Source organism: Enoplosus armatus, chromosome 24 (assembly GCF_043641665.1).
Source record: "Enoplosus armatus isolate fEnoArm2 chromosome 24, fEnoArm2.hap1, whole genome shotgun sequence".
Lineage (NCBI taxonomy): Eukaryota > Metazoa > Chordata > Actinopteri > Centrarchiformes > Enoplosidae > Enoplosus > Enoplosus armatus.
The window spans coordinates 8585742-8604465 of NC_092203.1; the positions used below are offsets into that span (position 1 = coordinate 8585742).

An 18724-nucleotide genomic window follows, 5' to 3' on the forward strand; every position below is an offset into this window, starting at 1 on the left:
CTGTGCCATCTCAAAATCTGTAAAAGGATCCGGTTCAGTTATTTTTGAATTATTGCTCAATAGTGAGATAGTTTGTCTGCTAGATCTATCTTTATCTGTGCATCTTTTCTTCAGCATGTGTACCATAGCTGTGAAATTCCTTGCAACTGAAGATTTTAAACGATGAACCACGCTATCTTCTATTTGTTTGTCTCAGGAATCACCAGAAATGCCGTCTTTTTGGATTCATTTTCTTCACCTGAAGTCTACCGTAAGTTGTTGTGCTCATGAGCACTAATGAGAGCTTGATTTTGTCCTGATTCCACTTAAAATAAAGTGAATTATGAACGTTTCTTTGAACCTCTGACTGAGTCTCCCCAATCACTTCCAAGCAAAGTGACCAGCAGACCACAAAGAAAACTCCCCGACATCAAGAGAAAGAGAGTCAAAGTAGGTTTAGGCTTTTAAAACAGGGAGCTTATAATCTCATCGAGTCACGAGGGGCGTCTGGGAAGCCACTGAACTAGAACAAGGAGTCAAGCGAGCCACCGGGGGGCCCCTCCGCAATCTCAACCCAGCCGAGAGGCCTCATTAGGGGGCAAACAGAGGTGAGCTGAGGCGGGACGTTGTTGAATTACCCGCAGCAAAGGTCAAATGTCTCAGGTGAGTCTCGACAGCTTCACGGAGCTTCTCTCTGCTTCCTTGATCCTCCCCCCTTCACAATGAGAGTGTGGATCAGCGAGAGCTTTAATGACTTCAGCAAAAGTGCTGCTCAAGTACTCAAGTGGGTTTATATGGAAATGGAGAGTGCAGAATATCAAAGCATGACTCTCGAGCCCGGTCCACTGAGTTGAATCATTGTATAACGAGTAAACGCTGTGCAGTTCAAGCAGGATAGTGATGAACTGTTTTCTCTTCACTCTCACACACTTCAAACAGGCTGGAACAAGCATCCTTTGATAAGCAAGGAAGAATAAGACTGGCTTGCTCGGCAACCTTTGCATTCTTTCTTTGCATAACACATGCCACATAAAAAAGGTATGAAATCTCACATTCGTGCAGATGAGATAAACGTAGTGAAAGAGTAAAGATTGTTGTTAGAGGACCAACTTGGGAAAGCTGCAGTATTTCTACAGATTTTTGCACTTTTCCCCCTCTCACTTAGCAATACTCAATCTGATCTTAGTTGATCTACTTCAGCCTAACTGATGGGAGAAAGCATGTGTTTGCCACTGTGCATAAATCATCTCATTGGCTCCAATAAATAAGCCTGCCATTGGTCCAACCACACTCAAAATTCCTCAAGCACTCCTCCTGCCCACACAAGAGCCACTGCCGCGCTGATGGCAGTTTGCCTGAGAAAGTAAATTCTTCACTTTCCAAACGGGGGCCAAATAAGGACTGAAGCTCAAACAGCCCCTTTGGAGGGATTTATACATCGGCTGGGTTTCTGTTTTACTTGGAGAGCTAATAAATCCGCCGAGCGCTGTGATGGTGGAGAGCGTGTTCCTTTCCTGCTTTGACATTTTGACATAATGTCAAGTGTGTAACGCGCCATGTTCGACTGGGTGGCAGTATGTTGCTGGCAAGAGTGTGCTGGCAGTGTCGAGTGATGCCGTCAATGGTTAAATAATACCTGATGTAGAATTTAAAGAGAGTTAAATCAAGTTGTAGTAGAATAATGACTCACGCAGAAAGCTGCCAAAGAAGAACACTGCGTGGGAACGTTTTACCACTAAAATGCTATCTATCATTTATAAGAGAGTCAATTCTCTCAAGCTCATCATTCAATAACCTTTAAAACAGAAAATCCACTCTGTAAACATGTATTTTGTCAAGGGTCTAAGCTGTTTGGTGGATATCTAAATTTGGAGCCGAACACTGTGAAACATGCCTTTCAGTCTGGGCTGGCCCGTAAAGGTCCAACCGCTACTTCAGAGGCTTTGGACCCAAACAGGATGGAAAAGGGCCGGTGTATACACATGAAGTCTAAATAATTGTTTTTGTTAAGTAGAACACACTACCCACCAGCTGTTTCCACTGCTGTCCATCAACACCCGGTAGCGCAACACAAACAAGGTCTTCCCACAGCATGAAAACCATCCTACGATGGTCGAACAAATGACAAGACCGTGACTAGATGAAAAAAAAACCTTTGAAGGTCTTTGGGAGCTTTCTCTGCAATATGAAATATACCAAGCAACAAGTTCCCAGTGAAGAATCCACGACCTAAATCTTGTGGATAACACAAGAAGGGGATATATTTTTTCACATGAGGACAAAATCACTACCACATGGTTAACACACCATAAATAAGCACAAAAATCGGCCGAAAGGCACAAGCATTTGCTTCTGCCCTAAATGGTTCAGACAAAATATACCACAACATACAGGAGATTATTTACAATGAAATTCATCATAGTGGATTGCCTTCTTATTTCAACTATTTTGATTGCCAGTGAGCTCAGATTTGTGTCCAACAAAGGCACTGACATTATTTCACCTCGAAACCAACATACCGATGTTGGGTTTGAGGCCCAAAGGAACTTCATCAAGTGGATGCGCAAGAGGCCAAAGACCATGGATCACTGAGGAAGCAGCTATTTGATCATGGTCAAGCCACAGTGAATGGTGAGTGGGCTCTGGCTTGGCTGCTTCACCCCTTGTATGGTTACAACCAAATCACTGCGAGCTACAGACGACAAAATAACCCATTAAACAAGGAAATGATGAATATCAGATGTGCAATTGCGGCTCACATTGGACACAGGTTGAAAACCTCCAAATCTGAAAGCCCGCTTTGGAGTTTTGCAAGGGGGGCATGACCGCATATCATAAATGTTAGGTCATTTAATCGGGGTTTCAATCGTGGGAGAGGTTTAACATTTGGCGCACATTTAAACCAAAGCTCACCTGATTTGCAAGATCTTGAGTTTCCACTCGTGGGAAACAGTTTGCAATAAAAATGTGATTTTTTTGTTGTTGTAAGACATCAAAGGCCAGGCTTCTATGGAAGTTGAAAACAAGCATGTTTTCATCATTACTGGATGGAGCCGATGTTGGACCGTGCTGATGGGTCTGTTCCGGACAGCCTTCGCCTATCAGTTCCTGTTTAATTAGGGGTGGCTACAGGAAGATTTCTCTCATTCGACCACTAATAGCACAGCGAAGCGAGAATAAAGAAACGACGCCAAGCCAAAATCAATGGTATACGCACAGAAAAAGTGCAATAAAATATAGGTTTACTAGAACACAAGATGCTCAAAAGGATTCGTGAAAAGCTCTTCTGCTGCAATTACTTTTATGAAAACCTCAATTTATGCTTGTGTCTGCACTTTTCTTGCAAGTGTAAATCTGAAAACAGATTGTTTGTGTTAGTTTGTATTGAAATTTCCTTTTAATCTCAACTTGCTCTTTATTTTTCCTTGCCAGCCTGTCACTTATTGACAGAAATAAGTTAGTGGGTAGGCCGGGCCTCTACTAATTCAGCCTTGGCCTCTTGTGTGGTTGCAAGTTAAATGCCATCCTCCCTGGTCACTACTGCTTTTATAACACTTCCCGGCACATACTTTGGAGCTGACGCAGCTGGAGGATCTTGTAGTTTTCACAGTTTACCAGTCGGACTTTCTGTTTGTGTGCTCTTCTCATGAAGCCTATCTTAAAATTCAATCTGAAAAACAACATAGGAAAACAAACTTTATATCTTTACAAACATGTAAGAGGTATTTCATCTACTTTGAACCTTTCAAGATGATTTTCTGCGATTTATGGTATTTTCTCCTCAACGTTACTCTTAAGTTGGCGAAGGTTTCACTCCTCTGATGTGTCAAAAGATGAACTGGCCCAGGGGAAACTAGGCATGTTATTAAGGCATGGGAGAGACAGACGGATCAGACATATAGTTCAAGAGGAATTGATCTACAGGGACAGCAGTCGTTCCATAAGCATCACTCTTTGAGAACATCTTCATGTTATGAGACACGAGGGAGACATGAGTTAGGGCTCTTTTGGCAGTTTAAGAGGGTTTCTGGGCAAGGTGGAGAAAGTGGCAGAGCATTTCCCCTTGAGACTTATGACCAGTTTGAGAAGTGTGATGCCAGGGCAAGAGCATAAGGTTCAAGGTTATGTAACGTCTTCAAATGGAATTCAAAAAGTGCTCAAGAAAAATGCATCGTAGTAAAAACGAAAGTGTTTAATTTTGGCCCTGTAATAAAACTGCATTCCTTTCTGTTGACTCTTTAGTGAAAGACAGGACATACAAGCCTTGCGACCTCTTGACCATTTCATGTTTAACTGCCATCCTTGTGTTGGCTCAAGGTCAAAGGTGAATGATTGCTCTCATCAGTCTGCATCCTCTCTCTAAACGGTGTCAGAAAGAAAAAGTGTGAGAAAAAGGCAAGAAAGAAAAGAAAAACATCAAAGAGAAAAGAAAGAAAAAGACATTTCCTGCAAACAGGCTACTTGACCAGCTGCTCGACTTTATCTCTTGTAATGCCAAAGCAGATGCAGGTTGCGCTGAGAGAGAAAACACGTGTTTGCCTGCTGTGTTGACCAGTTGCTCCCGGTCTCTCTGCGACTCTGCCGCCACAAATCACTACTCGCCGGGCCATGAAAGGCTCCCGAGCCTCAAACAGCAACTCAAATGAGCTGTCTGTCCCGTTCCCATGGGAGCAACTTTCCCATGAGCGTGTGGCTGACTAGCCTACATGCAAAGCATGCAGAGTAAAGCATTTTCAGCCGAACTGACATCCAAAAGTCCCTTTTTGTTATTTCATGCTCCAACAGCCTAAAAACACTCAAAATTCAGCTTGAGCTCCTCTTTCTGAAGACACATTTAAGCCATGACAGAATGCAAAGAAATTCAGAAAACGTACTCAACATGCCAACATGCTAAACTACAGATGGAAAAACTCTCTACGCATCTGTAAATCTTCACTTCCTGATGTCTTACCTGCACACCGGTGCCACGTTTTTCTCACGCTCTCTCTTCTCTCCCCCTCTGCCTTGTTTCTACCTCTGCATTCTCCCTGCCTTCAGACCCCCCTCCAGGAGAGAAAGAGGGCAAGAGAGGGAGTACCAAATACAGACACTTTCCTCCTCCTCCTCCGCCCCTCTCGCTCAAAACAACAGCAGTAATCCCAAACGTGTGCCAGAGAGCTACTGAACTCGATTCTGTGTGAATGTGTGCGCGCATGTGGATGTCTGTGCAGCCTCTGGACTGGACCAGGATACTCTCTTTATTCTGCTGGCTTTGGTTCCTCCTGTCAACTGCCAAGAAATTTTGAAACACGCTATATAAGGCCAAGAAAGTGGCTTGGGGCTCCTTATGATTCCGGTACCCAAAACGAGAGAGCAAAAGCCGTCCGGGGGCAGACAGTAACTGTATCCCTCTGTATCCCTCCCTCTGCTAACCCCGCTCTGTCTGTCTATTTCCCTCTCTCTCTCTTCCTCCTCCCTCCTTTCCCTCATAGTCCTCGCTGTAGCTGTTGACACATGCTTGACAGAGAGTGAGAGGGAGGAGAGAGAAAGACTAACTTCTCTGTTCTTGTTTCTGCACAGCAAAAAATCTCTATTATTTATTATATAGAATAATATATATATATATTTTTAGCACTTTTTTACTACTTTATTTTAACATGTATATGTAGCATTTACTATGATTATATATTCATTTTGTATACCAAGAATACCAAGTATTCTGAGTGTACTGTTTTAAGAAAGTGCTTAAAAATAAGAATAATATATGATTCAAGCAGTGCAGGATAACACAAAATCCTCTTAGGCAGCTTTTTTCTAAAGCATTTATTGTCAAATTTTATGAGCTAATCGAAAACAATTCATTTCAGAGTTGGAGAAAAGTTGAACAGCTGTGTTTTTACCTGCTGACAGCTACTATCTATAAGGACGCACATTTACTCCAGACTGAAAACCTGGGGTCAGGCCAGCTACCCCAAGATCCCTCTTTTCTAAACTTACTTGGGAAGAAAATATTTGCCCGTCTCCTGCTGGGTTTTAAACACTCGTGGTGAACTTAGCTCTTGACCTCCAGACGAGGACTATGGGTAAATTGGGCCATCAGTCATCTGCTAGCACTCGGTTATTAGGCCGCCCGTACCGTTTGTCTGCCAGCGCTATCTCCCGACTACTGCGCTGCATCCATAGCGCTGAAGGGCGTCGCTATGGAGACGTGCTGTGATGGCTCTTTGATGTGACGTGTTTGCGCCGGGGAAACAGACTTGCCTCTGTGAAGGGCTGCTGAGGAATGAGGAGGCTTGGCTGTCGTGAATGTGTGTGTGTCTGCATGTGTGTGTCTCATCATTTTCTCTCTCCCTCAACCTCCTGCTCTACCTTTTTCACTTTCATGCTTGGATAGTTACTCTCTTTTCCATGCCAACATTCTTGAACGCTCCTCATCCCTGCTTCTATGCACGTCTTGTTTTTGGTCTTGCTCCACGCACTTTCTCCCTTTGGAAGATAAAGCAGATAAAACAGGAGAACCTTAGAAGGAAAAAAAGCCTCCACAACGCCACTGAGAGGGAGTCATGTGGGTCTGTTCAGGGGCAAAAGTGAATTTAAAGTTTTTAAATGTATGACAAATGCTCCTTTAGCTTACAGGCCTCTGAGCGGGCCGGTGCATATGTTTGATTGGCAGCAGGACACCAGGGACATCCCCCTTGCTTAGTGTTTGAGATGCTAGAGTCCGGCCTTTGTTGCATCTCTCTGGCCCACGTTTCCTGACATCTGTCCACTATCGCTACAGAATAAAGACATAAAATCACCCAAATTATAACAATTTAAAATAAAAAAAACAAAACAGAAGCTTACAAGCCAAGGATAGTGTTTTGTTAACTGTCTGATGATGACATTTGCAGTTACATTTTTAAGCTATTTAAAAAGTCCTAACGAGCTAATAAGCTATCTAGCTATATGCAAACTGATGTTAGCATTGTATTTTCCCCTGGTGGATGTTTGTTTGGTAGCTCATTCAGCAACCTGAGGTGCAGGACGAGACTTGTTTCCATGCTTACACACAGTGACTCTGTTTCATGCAAATATAGTTTGAAATGAAATTATTTTATTGGCTCTACGCAGAGAAATCTTGTTGTAGGAGGAAAAAAACATGCAATCTGATTTAAATTTGACTTAAAAGTAGTTAGCCTTCTGCTGACATCCTCTTTGTTGTGTTTGGTTTCACGTCTCTTTCTACTATCAATCAACACTTTTTATGTCCACGCAAACTCACACACGCTGAGTTACACGAATAGTCCCGAGTTTTACAGTAGGTGGTAAAATGGGGTTGCAACCGTGCCTCCTGAAATATTAAAGAGCTTCTGGGTTCTGGCATTTTATGGAGCGTGTCATTTGCCAGAGGTCTAATTAAAGGCCTCTCCCAGTTTTCACACATCCACACATGTGAGGATGTGGATTAAAATGGTAGGATAAAACCCCTCAAAACACTTGACCTCCACATTCTGCACTGGAGCAGCTGAGTTCAAGTCAGGCTTAGTCGAGTTTGGAATGTGCATTAATTGACTGAGAGTCTGCTTTCAAGTCGCTTTGTAACAGTCAAAGTATGCTGTTACAGGTACAGACCCTGTATCAGTATGAAGTCTGACAGAGCATCCTTCCTTTTGCTAAAATGCTTTCTTGCACATCAGTGCTCGTGTTATGTAAGCATCGAGTGAGCTCAGCCTGACAGAGAGGGATTTTGGGCCACTAGAGATGAAACAGGCCGTCTGAGTCTCCTCACAGCAATAATATCCCCTGGATTTTCTTTTGCATGACAAAGGAACTATTGAATCTTCTAAAAATAGAAATTCAGCATGTGACTGAGTTTCCAGATCTGCTTCACAACCTTAACAGTTTTAAGACGAGGATGTCCTGTCTTAGCTCGGGGCTTTAAACAGGTTTGGGAAAAACCTGCATACAGAAGAGTCTTGGAAAACATCAACACTTTTAGGGATTTTCTTTTCATTTTTAAGATAGATAATGAGGTGCTACTATGAACTACTATAACTATGAACAATGCATAAGAGATGTAAAAGTATTACACTCAAAGAAGAAGCCTCTACCCGACGAACTGCGAAGTATAAATGTGTCCTTTGGTTTTTACTGTATCTCATAACCTATTTTATTCTTGGACTGCAACCGTGACTCACTTGCTAGCCGTCCTGTTTCCCCCCTGGTGCTGCTCCAGGATCTGTGAACATCTACAAATACAGGAAGTGGAAAAGCCTGATTACGAGAGCACTTTGTTTGGCTCCAGCTGACAGCAGCGATAAGTAAACAAGTCGTGAGATTTAATTGCCGAGCAAACACTGAGTGCTGTGGAGGGGTGCTAGCAGTTACAAATGGTCCCCAAACTCAGAGAAGAAGCTGGGTTAAATGTCAGCAATTCCCTGCCTGGTCCAGGCTTTGCCCGCTGACCTTTACTGTTATTATTGGAAGTAAAACTGGTCTTGCATGGCATGTTTTAGTCGTACTCAAAAGTTTTCCAAACAAAGTTGTGTTGTGGCTGAGGTAGAATTGCAGCAGCGTCACATATGGCGTGTCAGACAGGACCGCATTGTAATTTTTTTAAAATGTAAACAGCATTTTATAAAACGAAGCCAAGGCAAGACAAAAGCACTCTCCAGCATTGTTGTTTACATGAGGAGTATTCAAACTTCTTGCGCTCTCGCTCGCCTTGTCCAACCCCTTCCCATCATTCCTCTCTGGCCTATACCGGTCCCTGCCAAACCTCGCCTGTGTCTTCCAACCCGCCAGCCCATCGAACAGCACAAACCACTGCAGCGGCATTCCAGGAGGCTCCTCCAAGACATGGCAGGGATAAATCATAAGGAATAATGAGGGCTTGTTTCCATGGAGGGTGAAAGAGAACAGAGAGTGTACAGACGCTATCCAGTCAAATCAAGAAAACACACATGCTTGCACACACGCATACTGACGGTATGCTATTGGGTGGATCTGTTTGCATATTTTTGTTGCAGTGGTGCCAAATCGAACCCTGAATCCAGGCAGTGGAGTGTGTTGATCTCCACGTGACCATGAATGAGTTAACCCGTAAAACAGTAGGAAACAGCAGTTGACACATACAACGCTCACATGCATCCGCACTGTACATGGTCCTGACACACTGCTGTGTAGTTCCTCATAAAGAGCTGCACTGTATGTTGAGAAACATCTTGTAACAATTTACCTGCAGGACCTCCGCAACAAGGCCAGAGACAAATCAGGCAAATTTCTTGCATAAGGTCGAGGCAAAGATTACATGAATATAAATGCTCTACTGTTAATCCACAGTATGCAATACATGGTCATCATTTAAGCATATTACATATGGAGATAACTTTAAATTACTTAAAGAGTAATTAAAAATTAACCACGTTTATATACAGTCTAAAGATAGCCTACGCCCTTAAAGCTGCTGGACTGGGGAACGTTTGAATTTAAACACTAGTGGCTCAAAAAGATCGGTTTCTGCTTTAAATTCTCTTGTTCATCTAATTTATTAGACCAAAATTTCCCAACATAACTCAAAACCCCCAGAGAACCCACAGCTTGAGTCAGGTATGAGGACAGAGAGCCTCTGTCTCCAACCCACAACTTGGGTGTCCGGACAGATTTCGGGCAGCATCCCAGCCTCAGCACCCCCTGTCCCGACAAGCCTCCACCTCACCATAGACAACCACAACAACTGCACCGAGGTCACCGAGTCTGTCTCCTACACGCTGCGGGACACGAACGCATCTGTCGCCGAGCTTGAACGTCCTTGGGGCTCCAATAACAGGCGTCCACACAGAGATGGCTGCGGTTGGACGCAAAGGAATGAACAGAAAATGAAGGGTCGCCAGAGACGATTAGCCGCTCTTCATCAAGGCACATTAGCGGACATCTGTCTTTTGGATGTTCTGCACAGACATTTTCATAAGCTTCGAAAGTTAATGATCGAACCGCATGTGGTTACAGAAGTTTAGCATTAGGAGGCTGAGAAAGGGAAACATGGCAAATTGTTTTATGGACTTTAAAGGTGCAATAAGTCAAATTATTGTCCTCCATTTGGAGCAACCGGTCGCAAGACATTTATGACCTCAAAGTAATCAAGCGAATGAAAAAGTAGCTGTTTTATTATAATATTTAGCAGGGTGATATACAGCGTTATATACTAGATATTTATTGATGTCAGAGACATTTTCATGTTGTTGCAATTTCTGTGGTCACCAACAGAGGTCAGTAAATTTATGCTTTATGCAGAAGACTCTTAACTGTTTCTGTAAAGTTCGATATCAGATCTCAGACTAAAGCTTCTCCCTTAATGTCAGTGTTGTTACAGACACTTGATAAGTTTAAATTGTACCCTGTAGCGAGGAGTCCAAATTCCCCCAGTGAACGTTTATACATTAATTTAAATGTTCAATAGTATTTTTGTCAGGTTTTATCTCTCCAATATTCTCACAAACAAAACATGACCTCATTGTGTTCAATGGCAGCTATGACCCTGATTCTCCCAGACATTAACTTTATATATTATTATTATAAAAACTTTTCCAATTTCAAACCATCTAAATAAAGTGTTTATCACATCACAAATTCTGACCTCTTCAATCACTTTACATTGCTTTTGTACATCCTGAACTGCAATAAAACGACTTAATTATGTGAAACATAGTCAAAAATATAAACAAATTAAATTCATAAAGTGATAGTGGGTATAGTAAATTACACATATATTGTCTCCTATCATATGTTAAAAACATTTACCTTCATCACACCCTCATTAAAATCAGAATGGGCCCCATTAAAATGCCATAAAAACACAGAGATGCTGCATAAAACATAATAACACTTCCATTAAAACATTAAAACAACTGTCTTTTAATGTCCTGGTTACAATACAGCATAAAAAGGGAAGTTGCGGCAGCTTGAAATAATAAACACATAAAACGAAATCAATGCAGCGCAGTAGTTATCTTCACGTCTGGTGAACTGCAAACCGCTGGCGACCACCTCATTGTGCTTCATGACAAATTTACTGTCCAAGGTCAGCGTGGAGTCAGCTGAAGAAAGCATCGCCGTCTGCCTAAATCCACACTCGTATTTACACAAAGACTTTACTTTCCCGTACTTTTACGGCCTGAAACAATGAGCGTGCCTCTGCAATGTTGTGTCCTGTTTATTTTTATTCAAGGGTCATTTCACTGGATGAAGCCAACATAAATGTTTGGTCCCGAGTAAACCAATTTAGGGATTAGCACATTAGCAAATAAGGATTAGGAAAACTGTGCCAAAGCTGTAATTTGTAACCAAATTCACCAAATTCAATTCCTTCTTCTGCTTTCCACACCATCATTTCTTCTCACCATACTCTCTTCTCAGACACAAGCACACCTCTTGCTCCTCTTCCTGCAAAACATTTCCTGTCCAATGTCTGTCACCACCAGAATGAATGACTCATGACTCCGGCTATCCTGATTATTCCCCCAATTGCCACCACAAATGGCTTTGCCTGGTTTTAGAGGTATTCGGGAGATTTTTCCTCGGATGTTTTGGGAACACACAGCTTTTGTTCCTATAGTAATATTTGGTTAGAGCGATGGTTTTGGGGATGTTTTTGGGGGGAAGGGGAGAGGAGGTAAGAATCAGGGTAGACTGGAGATGAGAGGAAAGGAAAAGAGAAGAGAGACGTTTCACCATTTCTCCCCACCAGTCACAACTAAAACCACTAAGAATAGCCTTGTTACGCTCTTCCCCTCCGCCCTTTCCCTCCCTTCTCTCCGTCATTCATTTCCCCCTTCCTTCCTTTTCATTTACTCTCCCCATGCATTCTTCCCTTTTCCAATGCAGATTGGGATCAAATGTGGTGAGTGTGACCGTGTAGAGGAAGAAGAGGACGATGTGATTTGATGCGAGGAAGCAGAAACAATTCTAGTCATGAGACAGAAATGTAACGTGACTGAACCTTACGCCATTCAAGTTACAAAGTAATCGAGTGCTTTCAAGTATTTAACTGGCCAATGCAATGCTTTGTTGGATGACGTAACATTGAGTTGTGGCAAAAGTTGGGCCTGGTTCAATGTTTAGTTTAGTCTGAATCTGCCTGTAAACAGTCTCAGCTTAACATCTGTGACCATATATGAATGTTTCTAGACAAAAATATGAATATGCTTTAAAATCCTACTTTTTATGTAACAACAATAACAATAAATAGTAAACAAAATATATACCATTGATCAAGGTCTTTATATCTACAGTATGTGCCTTTACAGTATGTTAAAATGTGTGTCAGAATGTGTACAATATACGTATATGTGCTTTGTATTGCATGCGTGAGAGTGTTAATGGGCACTGGTTGGCATGTGGGTGTGCATAAATAGTGATATCAAGTAATAACTCACTAATAATAAGGAGTAAAAGATGTTCAGTCTTACCTTCACTTCACATTTTTTATGGCAGGACAACCGGCACGCTGAAAGAAAAGAGACAATGTTATGTCAAGAGCTGTCACTAGACAGTAAAAACACACACTTCTACACATTATCTCCACACGAGATCAATTCATGAGACAGGGCAAACATCCATTTTGCAAAAAAGTTCTCAGAAAGAAAAAAAGAACATGCAGGCAAACCCTGGATGTTTCTTTCTAAATAGATCAGAAAATAAAGCTCAGAGCAGCCGGTATGGACACCAGAGCTCTTCAACGCAGCAGAGAGTTAAGAAAACATCATGTTTTCAGCCTTTTACTCAACGACGACAGTGTTTGCTTGCTCAATGTTGCAACTGCAGCAAGGTCAGCTCTCAACCTGACGCTAACATGCTGTGGTGCTGCCCCCAAGTGGCCACATGACGTAAACATCCAAACATCCATTTGTCTGTTTGTATTTCAGGTTTTTCTCTGTCATTCAGATGCTTGAGCTTCAACCTTTCGGCGTTAAAATGGTAAAAACTTGGCATAAGAAGCTACATGAAGCAAAAAACAAAGAGGCAAAACTGTGACTGGATGCTTCCTAAACAAGGTTTAAATATGAATTTGATGAGTTAAATATGTATGTCACCATGAGAAGCAGAGACAGAGTGAGAGTATGTCGACCTCCAGGCATGAAACGGCCACGTTTTGATGTCTGGGCAGGCCCGACCCTTGACCCCCACACCTGCTGTCTCGCTGTCAACCTAGGTGGTCCCCAGGTGGTGTGAGTGTGTAGGTGTGTTTCTGATGTGTGAGCAGAACAAGTGAAACAAAGGTGAAGTGACGGTGATGGTGTGGGTGTAGGAATGCTCTGGGTGGTCTGACGGAGAAACAGCAAACACTCTTTGGTTGATGAAGGTAAACCTGCGTAATGGTGATGAATGGATTACTTGGTCATTTTGTGTGTCAAGTGCTGATTGGTAATTATTTGGAGATGTTAAGTGTTAAGTGGATATTTGTACATCCAATTAGACAGGCAGCTGTCCAAACTAGCGTAAAAATGTAACTCTGATGGGTGTTGACACATTAAAACTGTGTAGATTGGAGTATTTGTAACTTCTACAGGTCAGAGCTCTAAGACGTTGTTCTTCTCGCAGTGTAAAGAAAGAAATAACTGATAAGCATCTGTGCACATACGACGTGCAAGTGCAGTATCGAATTCTTAAAAAGACTTGAGCACAGTGGTATTCTTTGGTTCTTCTCTGTTTGTGCAAATAACTGCAGATGTTTCATTATAAGTTTCCTTAAAATGTCCTTTGCAAATATATCTTGTAATCCTGGAGCCATGTAGGCACCAGGGGGAATCATTATCACCATGTGGTTTTATACACTGTTAATGAGTCCCACTAATCCACAGGAGGTACAAGTCTATCCTCACACTGCTTCACCTCAGTGAAGAACAAAGGGAAACTAGAGACAGGACGCACACAAGAATATATTTGACTTTTGTGTGTCGGAGGGAAGCAAACAAAGCTCTGTGCTAACTCTGACAGGTTCGACCTGCACACACCGAGCTGATGAAAGCTAAAGTGACACATCAGTACATTTACTAACAATTTCTTTGGAAACTTCCTGTGGTTTTGAGCAATGTTTGGCTGCACAATGTGTAATGAAGGTTTAAAGGAATGGTTTTTTTCAGCTTAGCTTAGCACAAAGACTGGAAACAGGGGTTAACAGCTAGCCTGGCTCTGTCCGAATGTAACAAAATCTGCCTACCAGCACCTTAAAAGCTTATGAATTAACGCATTACATCTCTTTTGTTTAATTCGTACAAAACCAGCAGTTTAAAAAACAATCATTTGCCATTTTCTGGGTGGTTATGTGCTTAGCTGGTTGCCTGGCAACTGCCAATAAATGGTCCAGCACATAGCCCCACGTATTTCCCAAAATGTTGCCAAATTTCCTTTAAGGGGTTAAGGGCACAAACAGTAAACCAGTCCCTGCAGGTAGTTGCATGTACATCCTCAGAAGCACATTGTCTTATTGTCACATCTTATCTCTTGGCCACAAGCCCTCTAGCAATGTGGCCTTTTTACTGGGACGCCTAGCAACACTTCCTGGTAACTGTAAAGGGCAGGAAGGATGCTCAGATGAACGTGTGTCCGTTTGTTTCGCTTGTGAACGCACAGCACAGAGACAGCCTCGCATTTAACAGCACAAAAAGATCTTTTTTTGCTGATTAAACCAAGTTTGCGCACATAAAGCTGCTGTAAGACTTTGGGAGGCAGTTTTGGGCTTTTAGCTGGATGACTTTAAGCTTAGGCGAGGAAAGCTTATTGCAGTCTACTGTATTTTAACATAGAGGATGAATGAACAAAAGAGGGATGAAAGGGGAAGTAATTCTCCTGTGCTCCCCTTTGCACTCTCTTTCCTTTGTTTTCCATGTCTATCTCCCAATCCCCCTATACCCCAATTTCTCTGTCTTTATTCTGCCTCGCTCTACCCCCCCACCCCTCACCCCTCTTTCCCTTTTTTCCCTCTTATCTAGGCTAATGCAGCAGCAGCAGCCATGCTAATTTTAACAGCAAATCCTCAGCCAAAGCCCTATACAGGCCCGCTCTCCTACTGCCAGGCTTCTGAGTGTTTGTCAACTCGGCTTCGGCTAAAGACGCTGTGTTTGTAGTTCAAAAAGAAAGGGAGAGGGAGTGGAAGTGCGTAAGAGAGATGGAGGGAGGGAGACGAGAAAGAAAATGTGAGGCTACCTGGGAGTCCTCTAATGTTAATGTCTCCTGGACTTTTCTTGGAGTTACAATAAAACCTTTAGTTCTTCTAAAATTAGAATCGAAAACATGTGACTGGATTGTGGAGGAAGACGGGGAGGCTTAAAGGGAGGGAGGGAGGGAGGGAGGAAGAGGGGAAAAGAAACCAAAGCTAAAACAGCAGACACGTGCATACATACATGCATACATACTGTATGCAGTACAGCTCGACCAAAAATAGACAAAGAAAACAAGGGAGATGCGCATCCTAAAAGACAGACGTAAGGAAGAAACGTAAACCTACATAGCAGTTTTTTATCAATTGTTCAACAGTGATTTAACTAACATTGGCTGATATCTGCCCAGAAACCCTCGGCTGACGTGAGATGATACGTCTTTCTGTTTCTAGCAGCTGCCAGAAACATTTGATATCACTGTAAACTGAATATCGTTGGCTGGACAAAACCAGCAATCTGAAGACCTCACCTTGTATTCTAAGAAATGTAAAGCACATCTTTACTCTTTTCTGACGTTTAATAGACTACATTTGAATCAGTTGATTACCATTGTTATTGATGAAACTGACTGAACCCATTTCCTTTGGCAGCCCCTCTAAAGGGTTGTTTCAGAGCTCAGTTTGCCCCGCCAGCCATCCTGAACAGGAATCAGGAATCATGAATGAATCGCTCTCTTATCCGTTCCAGGAATTTAACCGACCACTGTCTGGCCACAAATCACTCGTTCTAATCTCCCGTCTGCTCACATTCAAAGTTGAACTCCCAGCAGAGTCCAGAGTCGAACATGCCAGACACTCACCTTTGCAGATGAGGCCCTCCTTGGTGATGGCCTGCTTGCATATATCACAGCTCTTGGCCTTCTTGAATGGCTTCAGCTTGAAGGTGTGTGTGTGGACGCCCTCCAGCTCGTCGGGCTGCGGGAGGAAGAGGAAGGAAGCGAGATCAGAATTGATGCCAGCGGGTCCACGGCCAATAGAAACACATTTGGTATTCAACAAAGATATATTTGTCTGAGGCTGCACATGGGGGTTTGATCTCAGTCTTTGATGGCATTTGGTTTCAGTTGACGGGTTCACTTGTGGACTTGGACTGTTTTTGGACAAAACCAGCAATTTGCAGACACCACTTTGGGCTCCTTGCTGTTTTCTGACATTTTATAGACTAAACGATAAACTGATTGATCAAAAAAAATTAATTGCAGCCATCCTTAAACCCATCTAAAGCAATGAGAGCTCGGTTTATACAAAAATGCCAATAAACATGTGACATTACTATATCATTAAGTTTTCTACCATAAAATATGTTTTCTTTAGACCGAAAAGACGTCACATGACCACACACTGTCACAATGTTGCACACACACACACACACACACACACACACACACACACACACACTGTCCGCCCACCAGCAGAGGATGTTTTCACTTTGAAGTTCTCTAATTAAATTACTAATTAATGATGAAGAAGAGAGAGAGAGAGAGAGAGAGAGAGAGAAAGCCTCACAGCAGCCAACAACCTCAAAAACTCTAGGAATGATGTACGCCTGTGTGTGTGTGAACATTTGTGTATGTGTGTCTATATGCTTGTGTGAGTTCATACTGTACTGTATGCATGTGTGTGTGTGTGTGAACATTTGTGTATGTGTGTCTATATGCTTGTGTGAGTTCATACTGTACTGTATGCATGTGTGTGTGTGTGTGTGATCGGGGTGCTGGAACATTTCTCAGAGCAGCCTGAGGACACAACAGCTCTAGAAACTGCACCAAAACCTGAGCAGAGCACTGATGAAGGAGCAGCGCACACGGTTTTTGTCTCCCTTAAAGCAAAGAAGCCGAAACACAGATGATGATGATGATGATGATGAAGGTGGGATTGCAGTTTATGTGTGCATGTTGCTTATTGGCGGGATAACAACAAGGAGGATCCCCAAAAACCCACTCCATGCCTTATCTAATTTATTCCTGACATGTCGTGACATTTCCAACACTTTCAAAGCATTGTGATGTTAAAATCTGGTTTTCCCTCCAAACAGCTGCACATTACTCAGTGTTGATTTGATTAGTTTAACCTGGAGCATGCAAAATGCAGCCAAGAATACTGTAACTGGGTCACTAGGATTCCCTTTGAAGGTGCCTTAACTCTAAAACAGCTCAACCTGACACTGAATGCGGCAGAGCATCATGAAATAACTCTTCTTTCTTTTCAGTCATTTATGAAACAGTTTCAGGTCAGGTTGGGAGGTTGATCAGGTTGTATTCTGTGGTACAAGGCGGTTTGGGTTAGTTTGATTCTATCATCCCAATCTGAAGGTCAAATTCATTAAAAATAAAAAACAATACGGACAGACAACGAATGCAAAATCTGCTCTTTTCTTCTTCTGTCAGTTTCTGTCTTGCTGCTCGCCCTCCAACACCCTCCTGGGTCTCCCTATGCTCCTCTCCTCTCTCTCCTGAGCTCCCTTTTTCCACCAACCCTCTGTCTGAACAACCTCCTCAGTGACTCATAATGATGATGTCATTTCCTTTGTGTATTTGTGCAGCTGGGCTGGTCCGGGTTGGGCTCCGCTGGACTGTAAATCCCAGTCTCTCTATAGAAAGCAGTATTTTATGGACACCTTGTTCCAACTATCACCTTGAGAGGATGAATGAATGAGTTCCTCCAGGAACAATTAATCCAAATTTAACCAACCCCATGAATCATCTGAGAGGGATTACGATTTCGCATTATCCCTGAAATATTTCAGCTAAAAATGGACGAAGGCTTGTAAACGCTTCCCAAATAAAATAATCTCCACGTTTACAAACTGAAGTGGAATGACTCAAACCTCAATGTCAACAAGCCAATTTTCTTCCAGCTATGTCAATATTCTGCAGTGCTTACTGTCAGGCTAACCCTCAGCAATTTGCATCAATCAAAAACCCAGAAAGCGATGTCTAAACCGACACCTACGGTTAACTTAACCATCAACAGAGAGCCACGGTCTCATCCACTGTCCTACATAGCCTGTTCCACGAGCATCTGTAGCTCACTGGGTTTTGACAATTGAGTAAAATATTAAAATATCAAAAATAAAAAAATCTCAGCTGCACTCAAACCTTTGATTTCACTTCATGTATCTGTAAATTCAACAAACTCACATACAAGATTGCAAATTGCATCACAATTCTTTCAGAAAAGCAGGAGGAAATCTTTGTGAAACCTTTGGGAGCAGAACTTCTACGACTTCAATGACTAACATAACAAGACTACAATTACAGCCCCTCTTTCTTCTGCTACCACAACTAATTGTAATCTCTACTACCACTACTGCTACAACCACAACTACTCCTACTACAAAGGACTCCAGGTGTGATGAGGCTCACTGATGAAGACTAAGTTGTGTAATCCTTTGCTTCGTTGTCTTTGAGCTCATTTTCTGGTAGCTTTCTGAAGCCCCCCCCCCCCCCCCCCCTCCTCTCGCTCTTTCTCTCCATGTGCCGCAGTCAATTTGGCTCAAAGCTTTTACAAAAGTGTATTTCTCAGCGTTTTCGCTCCCCTATCTCCCTAAATCTTAATGGCTTTTGT

General features: G+C 42.5%; 1 protein-coding gene across 3 annotated transcripts in view; it reads right to left on the reverse strand.

The window, feature by feature from the left end:
* The window catches only part of tns1a (tensin 1a), a 78861-nt gene that overhangs the window by 43812 nt on the left and 16325 nt on the right, over positions 1-18724 (reverse strand). For 2 of the 3 annotated variants that reach the window (XM_070930877.1, XM_070930876.1), the window contains exon 1: positions 4931-5120. Coding sequence is in view for 1 of the 3 variants with exons in the window: in XM_070930875.1 (XP_070786976.1) it covers positions 12408-12445; positions 15958-16072 (153 nt within the window). In the remaining 2 variants the exon portion in view is untranslated. Of the gene's footprint in view, positions 1-4930; positions 5121-12407; positions 12446-15957; positions 16073-18724 lie in introns of those variants that run through there. The other variant, XM_070930875.1, reaches the window with a different exon arrangement.